At 41.3% G+C, this 16,347-nt stretch overlaps 1 protein-coding gene across 2 annotated transcripts in view; it reads right to left on the bottom strand.

Moving 5' to 3' along the window:
• Nucleotides 1-2,978: 2,978 nt before the first annotated feature.
• LOC109865735 (integrin alpha-L) overlaps nucleotides 2,979-16,347 on the bottom strand; it is a 36,106-nt gene continuing 22,737 nt past the window's right edge. The window contains exons 19-31 of one of the 2 annotated variants that reach the window (XM_031799204.1): nucleotides 16,159-16,229; nucleotides 15,907-16,048; nucleotides 14,439-14,537; nucleotides 7,194-7,273; nucleotides 6,922-6,999; nucleotides 6,738-6,816; nucleotides 6,399-6,506; nucleotides 6,261-6,302; nucleotides 6,015-6,140; nucleotides 4,794-4,907; nucleotides 4,662-4,691; nucleotides 4,451-4,561; nucleotides 2,979-4,353 (exon numbers count right to left, since the gene is read on the bottom strand). In XM_031799204.1, the coding sequence (XP_031655064.1) occupies nucleotides 4,300-4,353; nucleotides 4,451-4,561; nucleotides 4,662-4,691; nucleotides 4,794-4,907; nucleotides 6,015-6,140; nucleotides 6,261-6,302; nucleotides 6,399-6,506; nucleotides 6,738-6,816; nucleotides 6,922-6,999; nucleotides 7,194-7,273; nucleotides 14,439-14,537; nucleotides 15,907-16,048; nucleotides 16,159-16,229 (1,134 nt within the window). In that variant the 3' untranslated portion in view covers nucleotides 2,979-4,299. The remainder of the gene's footprint in view (nucleotides 4,354-4,450; nucleotides 4,562-4,661; nucleotides 4,692-4,793; nucleotides 4,908-6,014; nucleotides 6,141-6,260; nucleotides 6,303-6,398; nucleotides 6,507-6,737; nucleotides 6,817-6,921; nucleotides 7,000-7,193; nucleotides 7,274-14,438; nucleotides 14,538-15,906; nucleotides 16,049-16,158; nucleotides 16,230-16,347) is intronic. The other variant, XM_031799205.1, reaches the window with a different exon arrangement.

The following is a 16,347-nucleotide window of genomic DNA, read 5'->3' as shown; positions in this document are numbered from 1 at the left end:
AGCAGTTTGTCGTGGAAATTTTCTGTATTTACCAAATCATGAGAGCAAACCACACACAAGTCAGAGTTAGTTATCACAAAGTCCATCTTTAATTATATGGGCTCCATCACAACCCTGTGACTCTCAGATCAATTCAGTGTCTATAAATGAATTCTCTGAGTCCCTTACACATTGCAACTGAGATCCTTTATTGCAAAGACACACATAGCCAGACAGCATTAGGCATAATTTATCGTTCAGCTTTGTCTCCTAAACTATGTTCTTTCCTCAAACTCAGAACCTAAACAAATCCTCAATATCAACAGGCATATATCAAATCCACCTTATCTTGACAAGATCACAGAGACATTGAGGAGCCAAGAGATACACGCTTGACCTCTCCCCTCTCTCCGGCCTAAGTAAGTCCTGACATAGAACATATCTGCAACCCCGCCACAGTATTATACAAAAATAAACATTCTGAGAAGTAACTTACAAACATATGATGAATATAAAACATCTTTCCTAAGTTACCAACTAATTCTGATTATTCCCCAACAAGTTATTCTCTTTGGGGACTATTCCGACCCAAGTTAAGCGCACGTAACTCAAACGTAATTCCCTTAAATGCACTTTTCTCTCTATGCATATTCTGACCTTTAACTTAAGCATGAGAACAGCAGGTTATTCGTCGCTATTCGTTCAGAGTGGAGATCATAAGACATTAAGGTGTGGAGGTGTGTCTAAAGATATGCTCTATTTTGACCTTGACTTAATTCCACCATCTTTACGCGTGAGGAAACGTGTATAAGGTCGAGCGAACCTACCGGTTTTAAGTGGAAAAAGCCGATAATAGATTTCTGTAGTTAATAGAAATAACAGCGTTCTCCATCTACTGTGATGTATACATTGATAAGAGCTAGGTAAATGAGTAATCCGCTTGGAGACATGACAATTGTTTTAGATGGTTTTTCCCTACGATCACTGGAGAAACTGAAAATCATGTCAACATGCTTATTGTGTTGCGGCCCCTTTTCCACAAAATGTTCTGCTGTCATTCACAATTGTAATTGAAGACCCTAACTTTATGCCTCAAGTCCACCAGATGCATCAAACTCTGCATTCCGGCGGAAGTCCTTGTCAAAGGAGCAGTCCCCAACCACCCTCATGGAGTCTGTTTCTGACCGCACATTTGTGGCCTGCTGGAGGTCATTTTGCAGGGCTCTGGCAGTGCTCCTCCTTGCACAAAGATGGAGGTAGCGGTCCTGCTGCTGGGTTGTTGCCTTCCTACGGCCTCCTCCACGTCTCCTGATGTACTGGCCTGTCTCCTGGTAGCGCCTCCATGCTCTGGACACTACGCTGACAGACACAGCAAACCTTCTTGCCACAGCTCGCATTGATGTCCCATCCTGGATGAGCTGCACTACCTGAGCCACTTGTGTGGGTTGTAGACTCCGTCTCATGCTAGAGTGAAAGCACCGCCAGGATTCAAAAGTGACCAAAACATCAGCCAGGAGGCATAGGAACTGAGAAGTTGTCTGTGGTCACCACCTGCTGCGGAACCACTCCTTTATTGGGGGTGTCTTGCTAATTGCCTATAATTTCCACCTGTTGTCTATTCCATTTGCACAACATCATGTGAAATTTATTGTCAATCAGTGTTGCTTCCTAAGTGGACAGTTTGATTTCACAGAAGTGTGATTGACTTGGAGTTACATTGTGTTGTTTAAGTGTTCCCTTTTATTTTTTTGAGCAGTGTATTTAAAACACAGACTCCAAGTAGCTAGCTTTTAGCTAGTTGTAAAGCAAAGCACGTGTCAGGAACGGAAAATGCAGCATAGACATCCGGTAAAACACAACTCATATGCATCTGGTGGGCATTAGGCTTCTAAGGCTGAACCAGCAGAGTTTCTGTACTGTATACACTTTAGAATGATTTAATTACAGTGCCTTGAAAAAGTTTTTGGCCCTCACCACTTTTTCACATTTTACGTCACACAGCCTCAGATTTTGATGCGTTAGATTGGGAAATTGAGTCATTCTTCTTCAGAGTACGCCCCCCCCCCCCCCCCCCCCCCCCCAAAGAAAATGGTGACAGTTCATTTTATGTATTCATGCCTCAAGCTGTGTCAAGTTGTGGAATGGTGGACTGCAATTTTGAGGTCTTTCCACAGATGTTTGATGAGATTAAGGTCAGGAGTCTGACTGGGCCGCTCAAGGACATAACATTTTTTTTAAGCTACTCCAGTGTTGCTCTGGCAGTGTGCTTTGGGTCATTGTCCTGTTGAAAAACAAACTTCCACAGTACATTTTTTTGGCAGAGGGGATCAAGTTTTTATCCAGCATTTCTATCTATTTTGTACCATTCATCCTCCCATCAATCCTGACAATATTGCCAGTCCATGTTGCTGAAAAGACACTCATCCCGCTTGGCGTTCACCAGACTTTCTGCCACAACGGCAGCATCTTCTAAGGGACGTTTTGCAAACTCTTTGCAGACAAGGATTTTCTTCACCCAGGGCTTCATCCTTGCCTCTCTCCCATAAAGACCCTTGTTGTAGAGTGCCTTGGAGATATCAAAATTGTCCATTGCAGCTGCTGATTAATATAACTCGGTCACAGTTGGCCTCCCAGTAGCTTCCCTAAGAAGTGCCTTTCTTGTCCGGCAACTAAGTTTAGAGTGGGGGCCTGATGTAGGGAGTGTCGTGGTGGTTTTAATATTTCCACTTGGGCTGCACTGAGCTCGGAGGGACGTTCAATGACGTTGAAATGGTCGTGTACCCTTCCCCAGATTTGTGCTTCTTTTATAATCACATCTGACTTGCTCTTTCTTTTTTAAGTCTCTATCATACAGAGAGAGCGGTATTTATCCTTATAGATTAATTTAAGGTAGGTGATCTATTCATTTCTTACAGCTTGGGAGAGGATCAGAAGACCAACAAATTATGACTTGTTGAGGAAATATATTGCACCTGAGCAAATGTAGGCTTGCAATTAAAAAGGGTATAAATACATTTTTAATGGTTTACATTTTTTTACATTTTCAATTCACCATTTCGTACATTGCACCTGGGCTGCCACCATGAAGACATTACAAAAGACACAACTACAAAGTATTGATAATTTTGATCATCTCAAAGCATTAATATCCAGCACAATACATATTTTTTAACTAGGCAAGTCAGTAAAGAACATTCTTATTTACAATGACAGAAAAGAAAACACAAAAGGGGGGCCTCCACCCCCACCAAGCCAACATGTTGCGCAGTAATTCGGGAGCATGGTGCACGGCGGCTGGACCGTTGTCATACAGCTCCATGATTAGGGTAGGACTATTGTTCAAAACTTTATTGTACACTTTAGACAACTTTCAGCTTGAATCAAACCACAATTTGTCTTTCATCAATATATATTGTGCCCAAAGGCTCTCTAAAGCTGTGTTATTTTTATGATTCATACTTTTCTAACCCAAAAAATGTCCCTAAATATACCGGTTGGTGCTGAACCGGCCATCTAATTATATGCATATTCATCTTTATCTTTCATTGATCCATATATTCTGATCACGTTCTCTATGTCTAGCCTGTCGACAAATTCAAATTAAAGCCACACTATTTAAAGGGATGGCTTAACATCAATATATTGAACCCTATTGAATGAAATCTGTTGGCCAACAAGTGGGAGGGTTTTCAGCTGTTTAATTATATGTATACGTTGTGCCCAAGGAAACCCATGCCTGCAAAGCCCATTGCACAGCTGCATAAGTTGTCTGAATACCAACTACTGCTTAAGAAAAGGCATACATTTCCTAAATCTGAGTTGGGCCCCTTAGAAAATGTAGGCCCTTCTCAGTATAATGGTTTGATTAATACTGAAAGTTGCCATTCAGTAGTTCAATATATTGAATATTGGATAATATGTACATGAGATAAATGTACTGAAAACCCTATTGAATGAAAACTCCATGAGAAAATCTGTTGGCCAACAAGTGGGAGGGTTTTAGGCGGTTGAATTGCATGTATTCAGTGTGCATAAGGAAGCAACATAAGTCTGAATACCAAGTACATTTCCTAAGTCTGAATCGGCCTGAGTTTGTTTAAAAAATTTTGTGGCTTAGACAACTACTCCTTTAGCCTGCATCTGACACATCCTGTTTCTCTTTTGGTCCCTCTCCTACCCCCTCATTGCAAGCGTGGAAGCCATTTTTTTACTGTCTGAATGTCAACAAGGAGAGGTTTTGGCTCTGCTCTCAGGCTATGGCTGCTTCTCCAAAGTGTTAGCATAGACATTGTTAGCCTTTGCAGTGTCATCTTGCTCACTCTATTCCCCTTCATTCTCTTCATTCTCAAGGCTTTTTCTCTGGAAGCATCCCATCTGAGTAGAAAGGGAAAAACAATGTTGAACAGTTTAATCAAAGTGTTGGTCCTTTACATTGCAGAAGTAAAATTTCTGTCGCAGCTTTGATACTCACCATATACATGGCCATTGTGATGATGATCAGGAGGAAGAGTCCTACTCCAACTCCTGTCCCTATTATCAGGTTTTTATGGGGAGGAATGATGAGCTCAGCCTGAACATCAATCTGGAGGAATACATTTTGAGAGAATGAGTGACGATGGAACAAGCATTTTTTAAATCAATTCTTATACAGTGAATCAGTTTAATTCCACAAATGGAATTACCTGTGTTTGGTGGAAGCTTGAAGAGTTATCCTAATGAGCAAATAAATATATACAAAATTGATGCTTTTGTGAATCTTTGCCCAATAAATATTTATATCTTTGTTGAAAGTTTTTTTTTAACAGGAAACTTACCCTTGGGTCACTCGCTGTCTGGACATATCGTTTTTTGTCATAGCTGAGTTTGACAAAACTGATGAAATGGACTGTTTCTCTATCCCCAGTGAATTTCTTTGGCAATGACAAGTTCTGTAGAGTGCGAGATTGTTAGTAGAACTAGGTGGTAATTTGACATTAAATAGGATGATACTTGCTTCAGTTCTTAAAATATTTTGTGGTAGTAGAAGTGTTCTGAATTCAGATTTAAATAGCAGAGAAGTTATACAAAGCTCTAAGTTTTTGTCTTAACTTGTTGGGAAAGTGGTCAAAACGGCAGATGTCTGAACTTTTTTTTTTTTTTTTAACAAAGTAGTTGTGGTTACTAGAACAGCTGTCTGATTTCAGATTTGAATAGTGGAGAAGTAGACCCATGTGTTATGTCTAAGTTGTGGTATAAAAAGCTCGGAAAGTGGTCAGATTTTCAGTTTGTCAAAGTTGACAGAAAATCGAGTCAATGCAGTAACTAACAAAGCTGCATCATTTGATGGGTAGAAGATATTTCTGTTCTGATTTTAGAATTGAAAGGCAGAGAAGTAGACCAAGATATCATACCCTCTAAGTTGTTGGGAAAGTAGCTTATTTGTCAGTTAATAAGCCAGGCAAGTGACTCGTTCCTACGTCATACTTCTGTGTTCCTGGTCTTTTGCATGGGCTTCAAGTTTATCATGAAATCGGATGCCTTTTATGACGCTATTGCGATAACTTGTGCTACGATTTTGCCCATTGAAGACCATTTCAAAAAGCCTACAAAACATCAAAAACTACAAGGCTACTTGCCACATCTCTTGCATTGTGTATTCAACAGTGGGAAGTCAACTTAATGAATGAAGTTGATGCGGTTGTTAAGACATCTTAACGTCTTGATTTGTATAATAGAATGTTGACATTTATGGGAGTCTGTAACAATGGAACCTTTTGAATGTTGAAGAAATCCCATGGAAGTGGATGGAGGACAAAAAGATTAATACTTTAAAAAGTATAATATATACTTAATATATACTAATATAAAAGTATAATAAGTTGTATGTAAGCACACTGGTCCTGACCACTCTGCACGTTTTAAATGGTGTAGCGTGCTAATGAATAATAAGCATGACAAAGATTTAAAGAGGGATGTTTGCTGTCCCAAAGTCTCATTAATTATTAGCATGTTGTTACTCTGTACCATCATTTGTTCATGTTGGCTTAATTACAGACCCTTGCATGTTGATTGAGGTCCTTGAAGGAAACATTTCCAGACAGCACAAATGTAACTGTCAAAAACTTCTCCAAAAGGAAACTTTCACACTCGATGGACTTGCAGTATTTTTCTGGAGAGCAGTACTGTAAACACAGTCAGAAGCAAAATGTGTGTTTCAGTAACATGATTTCTATACTGAGTTGTAATCTGATTGAATAGGTTACCAACAACGCCAAGAGTGAGTGGCATATTGGAATACTCACCTCTGTTGTTGAATTGATAATCTTTCCACATTGAGTATGGTTCTTAAAAGAAAATAAACTTGTATTAGGCTGTTTCCTATTGAAATAAATGGTGTCAGTAAAATGTCAGCATTTTTGTAAGCAATGTGAACAATTTACCTGTAAGACAGATATTTGGTAGTCCTTCATTTCAAATCTGTGCTCAAGCTTAGTTGGGAAAGTGAAGGTGACTGTGATTGGTACAGACTTAAATCCCAAGTTCTGCACCTGTAAACAGTGGGACATTTAATCACTCACCCATACTAACATTTGTATAGAGATTTCATACAAATGCATTTGTCACAGAATTTGTAACAAAACATAGACCTTAACTCCCAAAAGAGCAAGGTTAGAGTGACAGACATTAAAATGGTTTGTTTTTGGAGTATAATAAGATCGCGCACATTGTGTGAATCACACTTTTAATGTCAGTCACAGCAATAGCAGTTGATTGTTTACCTCGTATACATTCACCAGTCTTTTAGGTGATGTGTCCTCCAGAGTAAAGTTCATGTAAGTGGTGGAGTCTTGGGGAAGGCTTCAACAACAACAAAAAGATATATAAGTCACCTTGATTATATTCAATTAACTTGATGGAGTCATTCTCAAACAAAATGTCAAGTATAGTCTTGTGAAGACTTACGCTTTTGCTACCAGGTCAACTGCAAATTGAACAGGGATGGTCCTGGTAAGGGAACTATTGGTTGAGTTTCCGTTGTCACTGTAAATAAAGAAAAGGCTCATTCATGTTTTGTGTACATAAATGGAATGCTATGAAGTCCTTCAGCTAATTGAGTAGAAGGTATTGAGTTTGTATAAACACAGTTTAAATCAATGTATGTTCAATACTTTGACTGGGGAAATTGGATTTTCTTGGACTGATTCTCATTCACATTGTGGAAGCAGATTTTCTACCTCAGGCCGATGACGGTCATCTCCATTGTGTTGTTCCAGTCGTATGTATTCAAAATATGGAATTTACTGGTGAACACTGCCTGAAAAGGAAAATGTCATTGTTGACGAAGTCAGACTTGATATGAAATTGATCATAACTGTGGGAGTGGAAGTCATACCCTCAGAAAGTATTCATATCTGTTGACTTATTCCACATTTTGTTACAGCCTGAATTCAAAATGGATTCAATCAAAAAACCTCACCCATCTACATACAATACCCCATAATGACATAGTAAAAACGTGTTTTTATTATTTTTGTAAATGTAATGAAAATGAAAGCACTCATTTACATACCCTTGAGTCAATAGTTTGTTAAAGCACCTTTAGCAGAGACTACTTCTGTGAGTCTTTCTGGGTAAGTCGAAGCTTTCCTAGATTGTGCAACATTTGCCCATTTTGTATTTTTTATTTTTTTATTCTTCAAGCTCTGTCAAATTGATTGTTGACCACTTTCAGGTCTTGCCATAGATTTTCACGTAGATTTAAGTGAAAACGGTAACTCACTCCGGAACATTCACTCTTCTTGGTAAGCAACTCCAGTGTAGATTTGGCCTTATGTTTTAGGTTATTGTCCTGCTGACAGGGGAATTCATCAGTGTCTGATGTAAAGCAGACAATGGATATAGGATTTTGCCTGTGCTTAGCTCCATTCTGTTTATTTTTTTATCCTGAAACTCCCCAGTTAACTATTTACAAATATACCCATAACATGATGCAGTCACCACTGTGCTTGAAAATATGGAGAGTGGTACTTAGTAATGTGTTGTATTGGATTAGCACTTGGTATTCAGGATAAAAAGTGAATTTCTTTGCCACAGTTTTTGCAGTATTACTTTAGTGTCTTTATGCAAACAGGATGCATGTTTTGGAATATTTGTATAATGTACAGGCTTCCTCCTTCAAGTCAAATGTTTATTTGTCACATGCGCCAAATTCAGCAGGTGTAGAACTTACAGTGACATGCTTACTTACAAGCCCTTAACCAACAATGCAGTTTTAAAAAATTTAATAAAAGTAACAAATAAAGAGTATCAGTAAAATAACAATAGCGAGGCTGTGTACATGGGGTACCAGTACAGTCAATGTGTGGGGGTACAGGTTAGTCGAGGTTATATGTACATGTTGATAGTTATTAAAGTGACTATGCATAGAGAATAACAAAGAGTAGCAGCAGCTTCAAAGAGGGGTGGGGGGATGCAAATAGTCTAGGTAGCATTTTGATTAGATGTTCAGGAGTCTTATGGCTTGGGGATAGAAGCTGTTTAGAAGCCTATTGGAGCTAGACTTGGCGCTCCGGTACCGCTTGCTGTGCGGTAGCAGAGAGAACAGTCTATGACTAGGGTGGCTGGAGTCTTTGACCATTTTTAGGACCTTCATCTGACACCGCCTGGTATAGAGGTCCTGGATGGCAGGAAGCTTGGCCCAGGGATGCACTGGGCCGTACGCACTACCCTCTATAGTGCTTTGCGGTTGGAGGCCAAGCAGTTGCCATACCAGGCAGTGATGCAACCAGTCAGGATGCTTTCGATGGTGCAGCTTTAGAAACTTTTGAGGATCTGAGGACACATGCCAAATCTTTTCAGTCTCCTGAGGGGGAATTGGTTTGGTCGTGCCCTCTTCACGACTGTCTTGATGTGCTTGGAACATGTTAGTTTGTTGATGTGGGCACCAAGGAACTTGACGCTCTCAACCTGCTCCACTACAGCCCCATCGATGAGAATGGGGGTGTGATCGGTCCTCCTTTTTCCTTTAGTCTGCAATCATCTCCTTTGTTTTGATCACGTTGAGGGAGAGCTTGTTGTCCTGGCACCACACAGCCAGGTCTCTGACCTCCTCACTATAGGCTGTCTCGTCATTGTTGGTGATCAGGCCTATCACTGTTGTCATTGGCAAACTTAATGATGATGTTGGAGTCGTGCCTGACCGTGCAGTTATGAGTGAACAAGGAGTACAGGAGGGGACTTAGCTCGCACCCCTGAAGGGCCCCGTGTTGAGGATCAGCATGGCAGATGTTACCTGCCCTTACCACCTAAGGGTGGCCCGTCAGGAAGTCCAGGATCAAGTAGCAGAGGGAGGTGTTTAGTCCCAGGGTCCTTAGCTTCGTGATGAGCTTTGAGGGCACTACGGTGTTGAACGCTGAGCTGTAGTCAATGAATAGCATTCTCACATTGTCCAGGTGGGAAAGGGCAGTGTGGAGTGCAATAGAGATTGCATCTGTGGATCTGTTGGGGCGGTATGCAAATTGGAGTGGGTCTAGGGTTTCTGGGATAATGGTGTTGATGTGAGCCATGACCAGCCTTTCAAAGCACTTCATGGCTACAGACGTTAGTGCTTCGGGTCAGTCATTTAGGCAGGTTACCTTAGTCCCTGTGCCTAAGAACACTATGGTGGTCTGCTTGAAACATGTTGGTTTAAAGGTCTTACTCACATCTGCTGCGGAGAGCGTGATCACACAGTCGTCCAGAACAGCAGATGCGCTCATGCATGTTTCAGTGTTACATGCCTCGAAGCGATCATAGAAGTAATTTAGCTCGTCTGGTAGGCTCGTATCACTGGGCTGCTCTCGGCTGTGCTTCCCTTTTTAGACTAATAGTTTGTATGCCCTGCCACATCTGCCGGGTGTCAGAGCCGGTGTAGTACTATTCGATCTTAGTCCTGTTTTGACGCGTTTCCTGTTTGATGGTTCGTCGGAGGGCATAGCGGGATTTCTTAAGCTTCCGGGTTACAGTATCGCTCCTTGAACGCTGCAGTTCTACCCTTTAGCTCAGTGCAGATGTTGCCTGTAATCCATGGTTTCTGGTTGGGGTATCTACGTACAATCACTGAGGGGGTGATGTCATCGATGCACTTATTGATGAAGCCAGTGACTTTGGTGTACTCAATGCCATCGGTAGAATCTCGGAACATATTCCAGTCTGCTAGCAAAACAGTCCTGTACCTTTGCATCTGCTTCATCTGACCACTTTTAATTGACTGAGTCCCTGGAGCTTCTTGCTTTAATTTTTGTTGTAATTATGGTCAGATTTGCCAAATGGAGTGCAAGGGAGAGCTTTGTATGAGTCTCAGTGTGTGGCGTGAAGGTGCTCTAGAGGAGTCCCCCCCCCCCCCCCCCCCCCCTCTCTGGTTGCACATTTAACATGCTGGTAGAAATTAAGTTTCCCTGCATTAAAGTCCCCTGCCACTAAGTCCGCCACCTTAGGATGAGCGTTTTCCTGTTTGCTTAAGACGGTATATAGCTCATTGAGTGTGGTCTTAGTTCCAGCATCGGTCTGTGGTCGTATGTAGACAGCTACGAAAAATACAATCTCTAGGTAAATAGTGTGGTCTACAGCTTATCATGAGACTTCGAGACTTCCTTAGATATCGTGCACCAGCTGTTGTTTACAAATATACATACACCAACACCCCTTGTCTTACCACAGGCTGCTGTTCTATCCTGACGACAATGTATACCCACCAGCTGTATGTTATTCATATTGTCATTCAACCACAACTCAGGGAAACGTAAGATATTAGTTTGTAATGTCCCGTTGGTAGTTTAATCTTGCTTGTAGGTCATCTATTTTATTTTCCAATGATTGCACTTTGGCCAATAGAACGGATCTCAGTGGGGGTTTAGTCGCTCGCCTACGAATTCTCCGAAGGCAGCCTGACCCGGAGGCCCCCTTTTTCTCTGTCTCTTCTTCACGCAAATGACAGGGATTTGGGCCTGTTGCCGGGAAAGTACTATATCCTTCACGTCGGACTCGATAAAGGAAAAAGCTTCTTCTAGTTCGTGGTGTGTAATCACTGTTCTGATGTCCAGAAGTTATTTTCGGTCTTGAGCAGTAACATTATGTACAAAATAAATAAAAATAAAGTTACAAACGCAAAAAAACTCTGAATAGCATAGTTGGTTAGGAGCACGTAAAACCTCAGCCATCCTCTCCAGCGCATTCTACATTCCTCAGTTTTCTCCTATCACAGTCATTAAACTCTATTTTAAAAGTCACCATTGGCCTCATGGTGAAGTCCCTGACCGGTTTCCTTCCTCTCTGGCAACTGAGTTAGGAAGGACGCCTGTATCTTTGTAGTGACTGGGTATATTGATACACCATCCAAAGTGTAATGAATAACTTCACCATGCTCAAAGGGATATTCAATTTATTTTTACCCATTTACCAATGGGGGCACTTCTTTGTGAGGCATTAGAAAACCTCCCTGGTCTTTGTGGTTGGATCTGTGTTTAAAATTCACTGCTCGACTGAGGGACCTTACAGATAATTTTGTGTGTGGGGTTCAGAGACGAGGTAGTCATTCAAAATTCATGTTAAACAATAGCGTCCGAGGCTCCTAACCCTGTTGTAGTGAGCAAATTCTTTTGTCTTGCTTTTTTTGTGTGGTTGTACTAATGGCACTAAGAAGATTAAGTATTTGTTTATTCTACTACTAGCCGCACTGAGTTTAGATACTGTGGAGTGCACCAAACACTGATAGTGCAGAGACCTTGGTAACGTACAGCCAGGATGAACCTCATGCCCTACAGCCAAGTGAAGTTGGCCCACTACAGCTACAGCAACCAAGGAAAAGGGGAAGCAGGGGAGGCCTATGACTACAAAACAAGAGAGGATATAAGCATCCTTTATCATGGGAAATTTCCGCTCGCTTGTAATTAAGACGGAGGTACTATCGGCAACAACTTCATATATGAGATTACATCAGCAAACAAGTCTGGTATGGTGCACGGAAACTTTGCTTATGGAGGTCATACCTGATTCTCATGTGGTGGTTGCTTTCACAATCATCAGAGCTGACAGGAGCTCAGAAGTTTCGGGGTCAAGTAGGGGAGAGGCATCTGCCTGTATGTGAACAATCAATGGTGTCACAGTGAAGATGATCTGTTCCCCTCATGTGGAGGTGTTAGCAGTGGGCTGCTGACCCTACTATTTACCAAGAGTTCACCACCGTTTGCTGTCCGCAACACTTCCTACCTTAACAGTATGTTAAAATTCCAACTCGTCTGGACAAGACCATTGACATTCTCTACACCAATGTGAAAGATGCCTACTGCTCTGCCTCCACTGGACAATCTAACCACCTCGTCCAGCTGCTACCAAAGTACCGCCCACTGGTCCAGAGGTAACATGTCACTCAAGCGGCGATTCACGAATGGACACCTGAAACTGGAGAGGCGCTACAGAGCTGCTTTGAAGGTATAGATTGGAATCTATTTGTAGACGACTGGGAGGAGGATCTGAATGCATAACGGACTATGTTAACTTCTCTACTGACAATATTGTGCCAAGCAAAATATGAATACATACTGACGTTAGAACGCAAGCTGCAGGATATCTAGTATGGTAGGAAGAAGTCCGCTGTTGCTGTAACCGGTTAACAGAGTGGGGGCGGTGCTGGACTCTGATCTGGGAAGCACTGAGCCCATGAGCATCTCGAAGAAACAAGTGAGGCAGCTGAAGAGGATCCATGCAAGTAAGTCAGCAGGGCCTGATGGAGTCGACGCCAGAGTACTGGAGGTGTGTGCTAATCAAATGGCTTTCAAGCATCCTGCATAGTTCCCATCTCAAAGAAACCAGGAGGGACTGCACTGAAAGACTTTAGACCAGTGGCTTTGACATCACAAGTCATGAAAACCTTTTAGCGGGTTTTAATACCCTTCTTAGGAGTCGAGGTGGCAGCCTATCTGGATCCTTTGCAGTTTGCCTACCACCCAAAATCTGGTGTTGAAGATTGGTCTTCTCTGTCTCCTCCAGAGTATATGAGCACCTGGAGAAGCCTGGCTGTGTTGTGAGAAGTGTTCTTTGACTTCTCCAGTGCTTTCATTACCATACAACCCCACATTTTTTCCACAAAATGACATTCACGTAAACCCACACACAATCAAATGGATTGTGAACTACCTGACCAATAAGACCACAGTTCGTCAGACTGAACCAGGCAGTATCAGATTGGATGTGTACAAACATGTGTGCCGCAGGGGACTCTCCTGTCACCTTTTGTGTTTACCATTTACACATGACTTCTCACACAACAATGAACTGAGCCACTGGTGAAGAGATTGCCACTGTTGACACTTATATGTACTTAGGTGTAACGACAACAAACTTAACTGGAAGGAGGATTCTCCGTGGCTTCAAAAGCCCAATCCAAAATGCACTTAAGGAAGCTTTGATCTTTTTAAAGTATGTGACAAAATGCTTCGTCTGTTCCATAGCAATGTCGTGGCGAGTGTAGCGACCTATGCCATTGTGTGCTGGAAAGGGAATTTCTATGCAAGCTTGACAAAATCATTAAGAAAGAGTGCTACAATTGGCAGCAGTCTGGAATCAATGCAAGACATGTTCATAAAAAAGCTGCACGTGATCATGGACAATGACACACACACACACACACACACACACACACACACACACACACACACACACACACACACACACCCACTCCACCGGGGCTCTAATGCAACACAGGAGCAGCTTCAGTAGCAGGTCAAGCCTGCCCAGATGTTCCATAGAGAGGTTTAGATGGTCATTTTTACCGACAGCCATGAAGCTTTTTAATGTGTACTTGATGAACTGTTATGAGGTCTTCCTATTGGAAAATGTTGTTGCTTGTTTTATTTCTTTCCCAAAGTAGGATAAGAAAACAGCACTTGAATCAGATTATTTTAGGGATCCTATGGTGTATGTGCCTTTTCGTCTTAATGTTTGGTTTTTATCATGTTGGTCATTGTTGCATTTTCCCAAGTTGAGATGAATAAAGTAATGCTCTACTCTCTACTCATTATTGCACATAGTGAGTCCATGCAATTTATGTGACTTATTAAGACTCATTTTTATTTCTGAACTTATTTATTAGGCTTGCCATAACAAAGGGGTTAAACATTTTGAGTCTGGACATTTTCAGCTTTTCATTTTTAATTTGTAAAAATTTAAATCATAATTCCACTTTGACATAATGGGGTATTGTGTGTATGCCAGTGATTTTAAAAATGTAAAATAAATTCAAAACCAATGTAATCTGTTTTAAATTCAGGCTGTAACACAAGCCAAGGGGTCAGAATACTTTCTGAAGGCACTGTATCACCCATCAAAGCTGTCACTCAATTCGACATTGAGTTACTGCTTTTAACTCTGTATCTATCATTTAAGAATTACCGGTTTATTCACAGTTGAGGATTATTTACTGGTATATCTAAGTAATCACTCACTGTGGTTTTACTACGGTAGACAGGGAGGCTCACACTGCATGTAGTTCTGTCCATTTCACCTTCCAGACCACCACAGCTGAACACCGTTCTCCTTGTAGACTATGGAATACAGACAATACGTCAAGTGTGTAAATAATTCCGGTTTGTACATCCGAGTCCCTGACATAGTTTAAAAGAAACAAGCAAGCATGTTAAAAATGAACCACTTTACAGAACTAATCAATTCAACACTTATAGGTGCACTACGCATAAATCGCAATGTGTACGTTTTTGGGCGACCCGACCAAATTCACATACAAAGGGGAGTGTCATTCTCATTGATAGCAAGTCTGAGAAGGGGTAGATCTGTTCTATGTCTGCTATTTCTCTTGGATTCTAGCTTCAAATATACTTATGTTACCATTAACTTAATGCACGTCCCCTTGTCTCCCTCAGTAACTTTCCATACACCAAATTCCTATACATGTAGAGTATTGATTACTAGTATTGGTTGTATGGAAAGTTACTGAGGGAGACAAGGGGAAGTGCATTAAGTTAAGATTCTGTTCAAAGATGTTGTTGAAGATCAATGTTCCGACAGAGAAAAGCAAAGGGCAACAGTCTAGCTTCAGGCCAGCTGCAGAACTAGGGAGGACTGATGAAGAGAGAAGAAACGTCTGGGAGGGGAGCCAAAAGGGGCCCACCACAGACCCTCTTACTACAGTCCTATCACACACACTTCCACGCCCACGAAGGGTCCAGCATCAGGCAGGGCCATGACGACATCGGTGAGAGGAGCGAATTAAGTTCCTGCCTAGCAACAGAAACGTATAAGGTGTTGACCCCGCCTAGTAGGAGGTTATAAAAATATATGCTTGTGTAATCATACCTTGTCTTTGCAGCTGTTATGACCCAGTGGGTGAATAAACTTGGTTTGTGTTTTTTCTAGTCGTCTGTTTTACTTTTTACAATGCTTGTTAGGAACCTAGCACTGTGCTCCCCGTTGCATTTTGGTTTCGTACACCAGCTTCAAACAAAAAATACAATATGTTTGGTTTTGGAAAATATATTTCACAGCTGTTTAGATGGTACAATGATTCTCCACACTATACGTACTTGTTTTTGTCAAAAACTGAAATTAGGCTATTACAATTGTAGTAACCAGGAAATGGAGTGATTTCTGCACAGTGCACCTTTTAATATTTTGCTAACTCTTATGAATAATTATCACATGTAGTGAACATTTAAATGTTGGGATGCAAACTGATGTTTAAATCAACATTCTTCTATTCTGGTTCTGCAGACCCACAAGATGAGCAAGGCAAGCTTTTGTTCCAGCCCAGGAGGAACACCCCTGATTAAACTAATCATCAAACCCTTGATTGGCTGAACATGTTTTAGGTCTCCAGGTTTCAATAACACTGTTTTAGATGAGAGCAAGAAGAAAACAGAATGAAATACACAATAGATGGAGGGGTGTCGGTATTACCTTCAGAAGATGCATAATGGAAAATGAGAGGCCAGGAGGGTAGAGGAGAGTTAGACTGGTGTTGTATGAGTCATCCCCGTGATTGGACAGTCTTATAGTCACGTTGAAGTAACTCTGGTCCACCACTAATAAAGTTGATGTGCTGATAAGAGAGACAAGACTGTAGAGTCAGAAAACACACTTTTTTTGAGCAGTCAATATTATATTATTATAGAAACAAACAAGTTGCCTCTATGTTTATCAGATACTTACATAAAGTTGAAGTCCACCTCAAGCTCTGCCACACAGGTTTCATTTTCTTTGCAGTTCTTTTCAAAGGGCACCTGTGAAGAATTCAAGACAACTGTGAATGTGTTTAGATGACCTGTTTTCACAGGTATTTGGCTAAATTACAGTACTCAGTCCACAGTCATTGCTAGTACTGATGATCATTGTAAGCGA

The sequence above is a fragment of the Oncorhynchus kisutch genome, linkage group LG20, assembly GCF_002021735.2.
Source record: "Oncorhynchus kisutch isolate 150728-3 linkage group LG20, Okis_V2, whole genome shotgun sequence".
Taxonomy (NCBI): Eukaryota; Metazoa; Chordata; class Actinopteri; order Salmoniformes; family Salmonidae; genus Oncorhynchus; species Oncorhynchus kisutch.
Note: the sequence above shows the minus strand (reverse complement) of the source record. Positions and strands in the feature narration are given on the sequence as shown.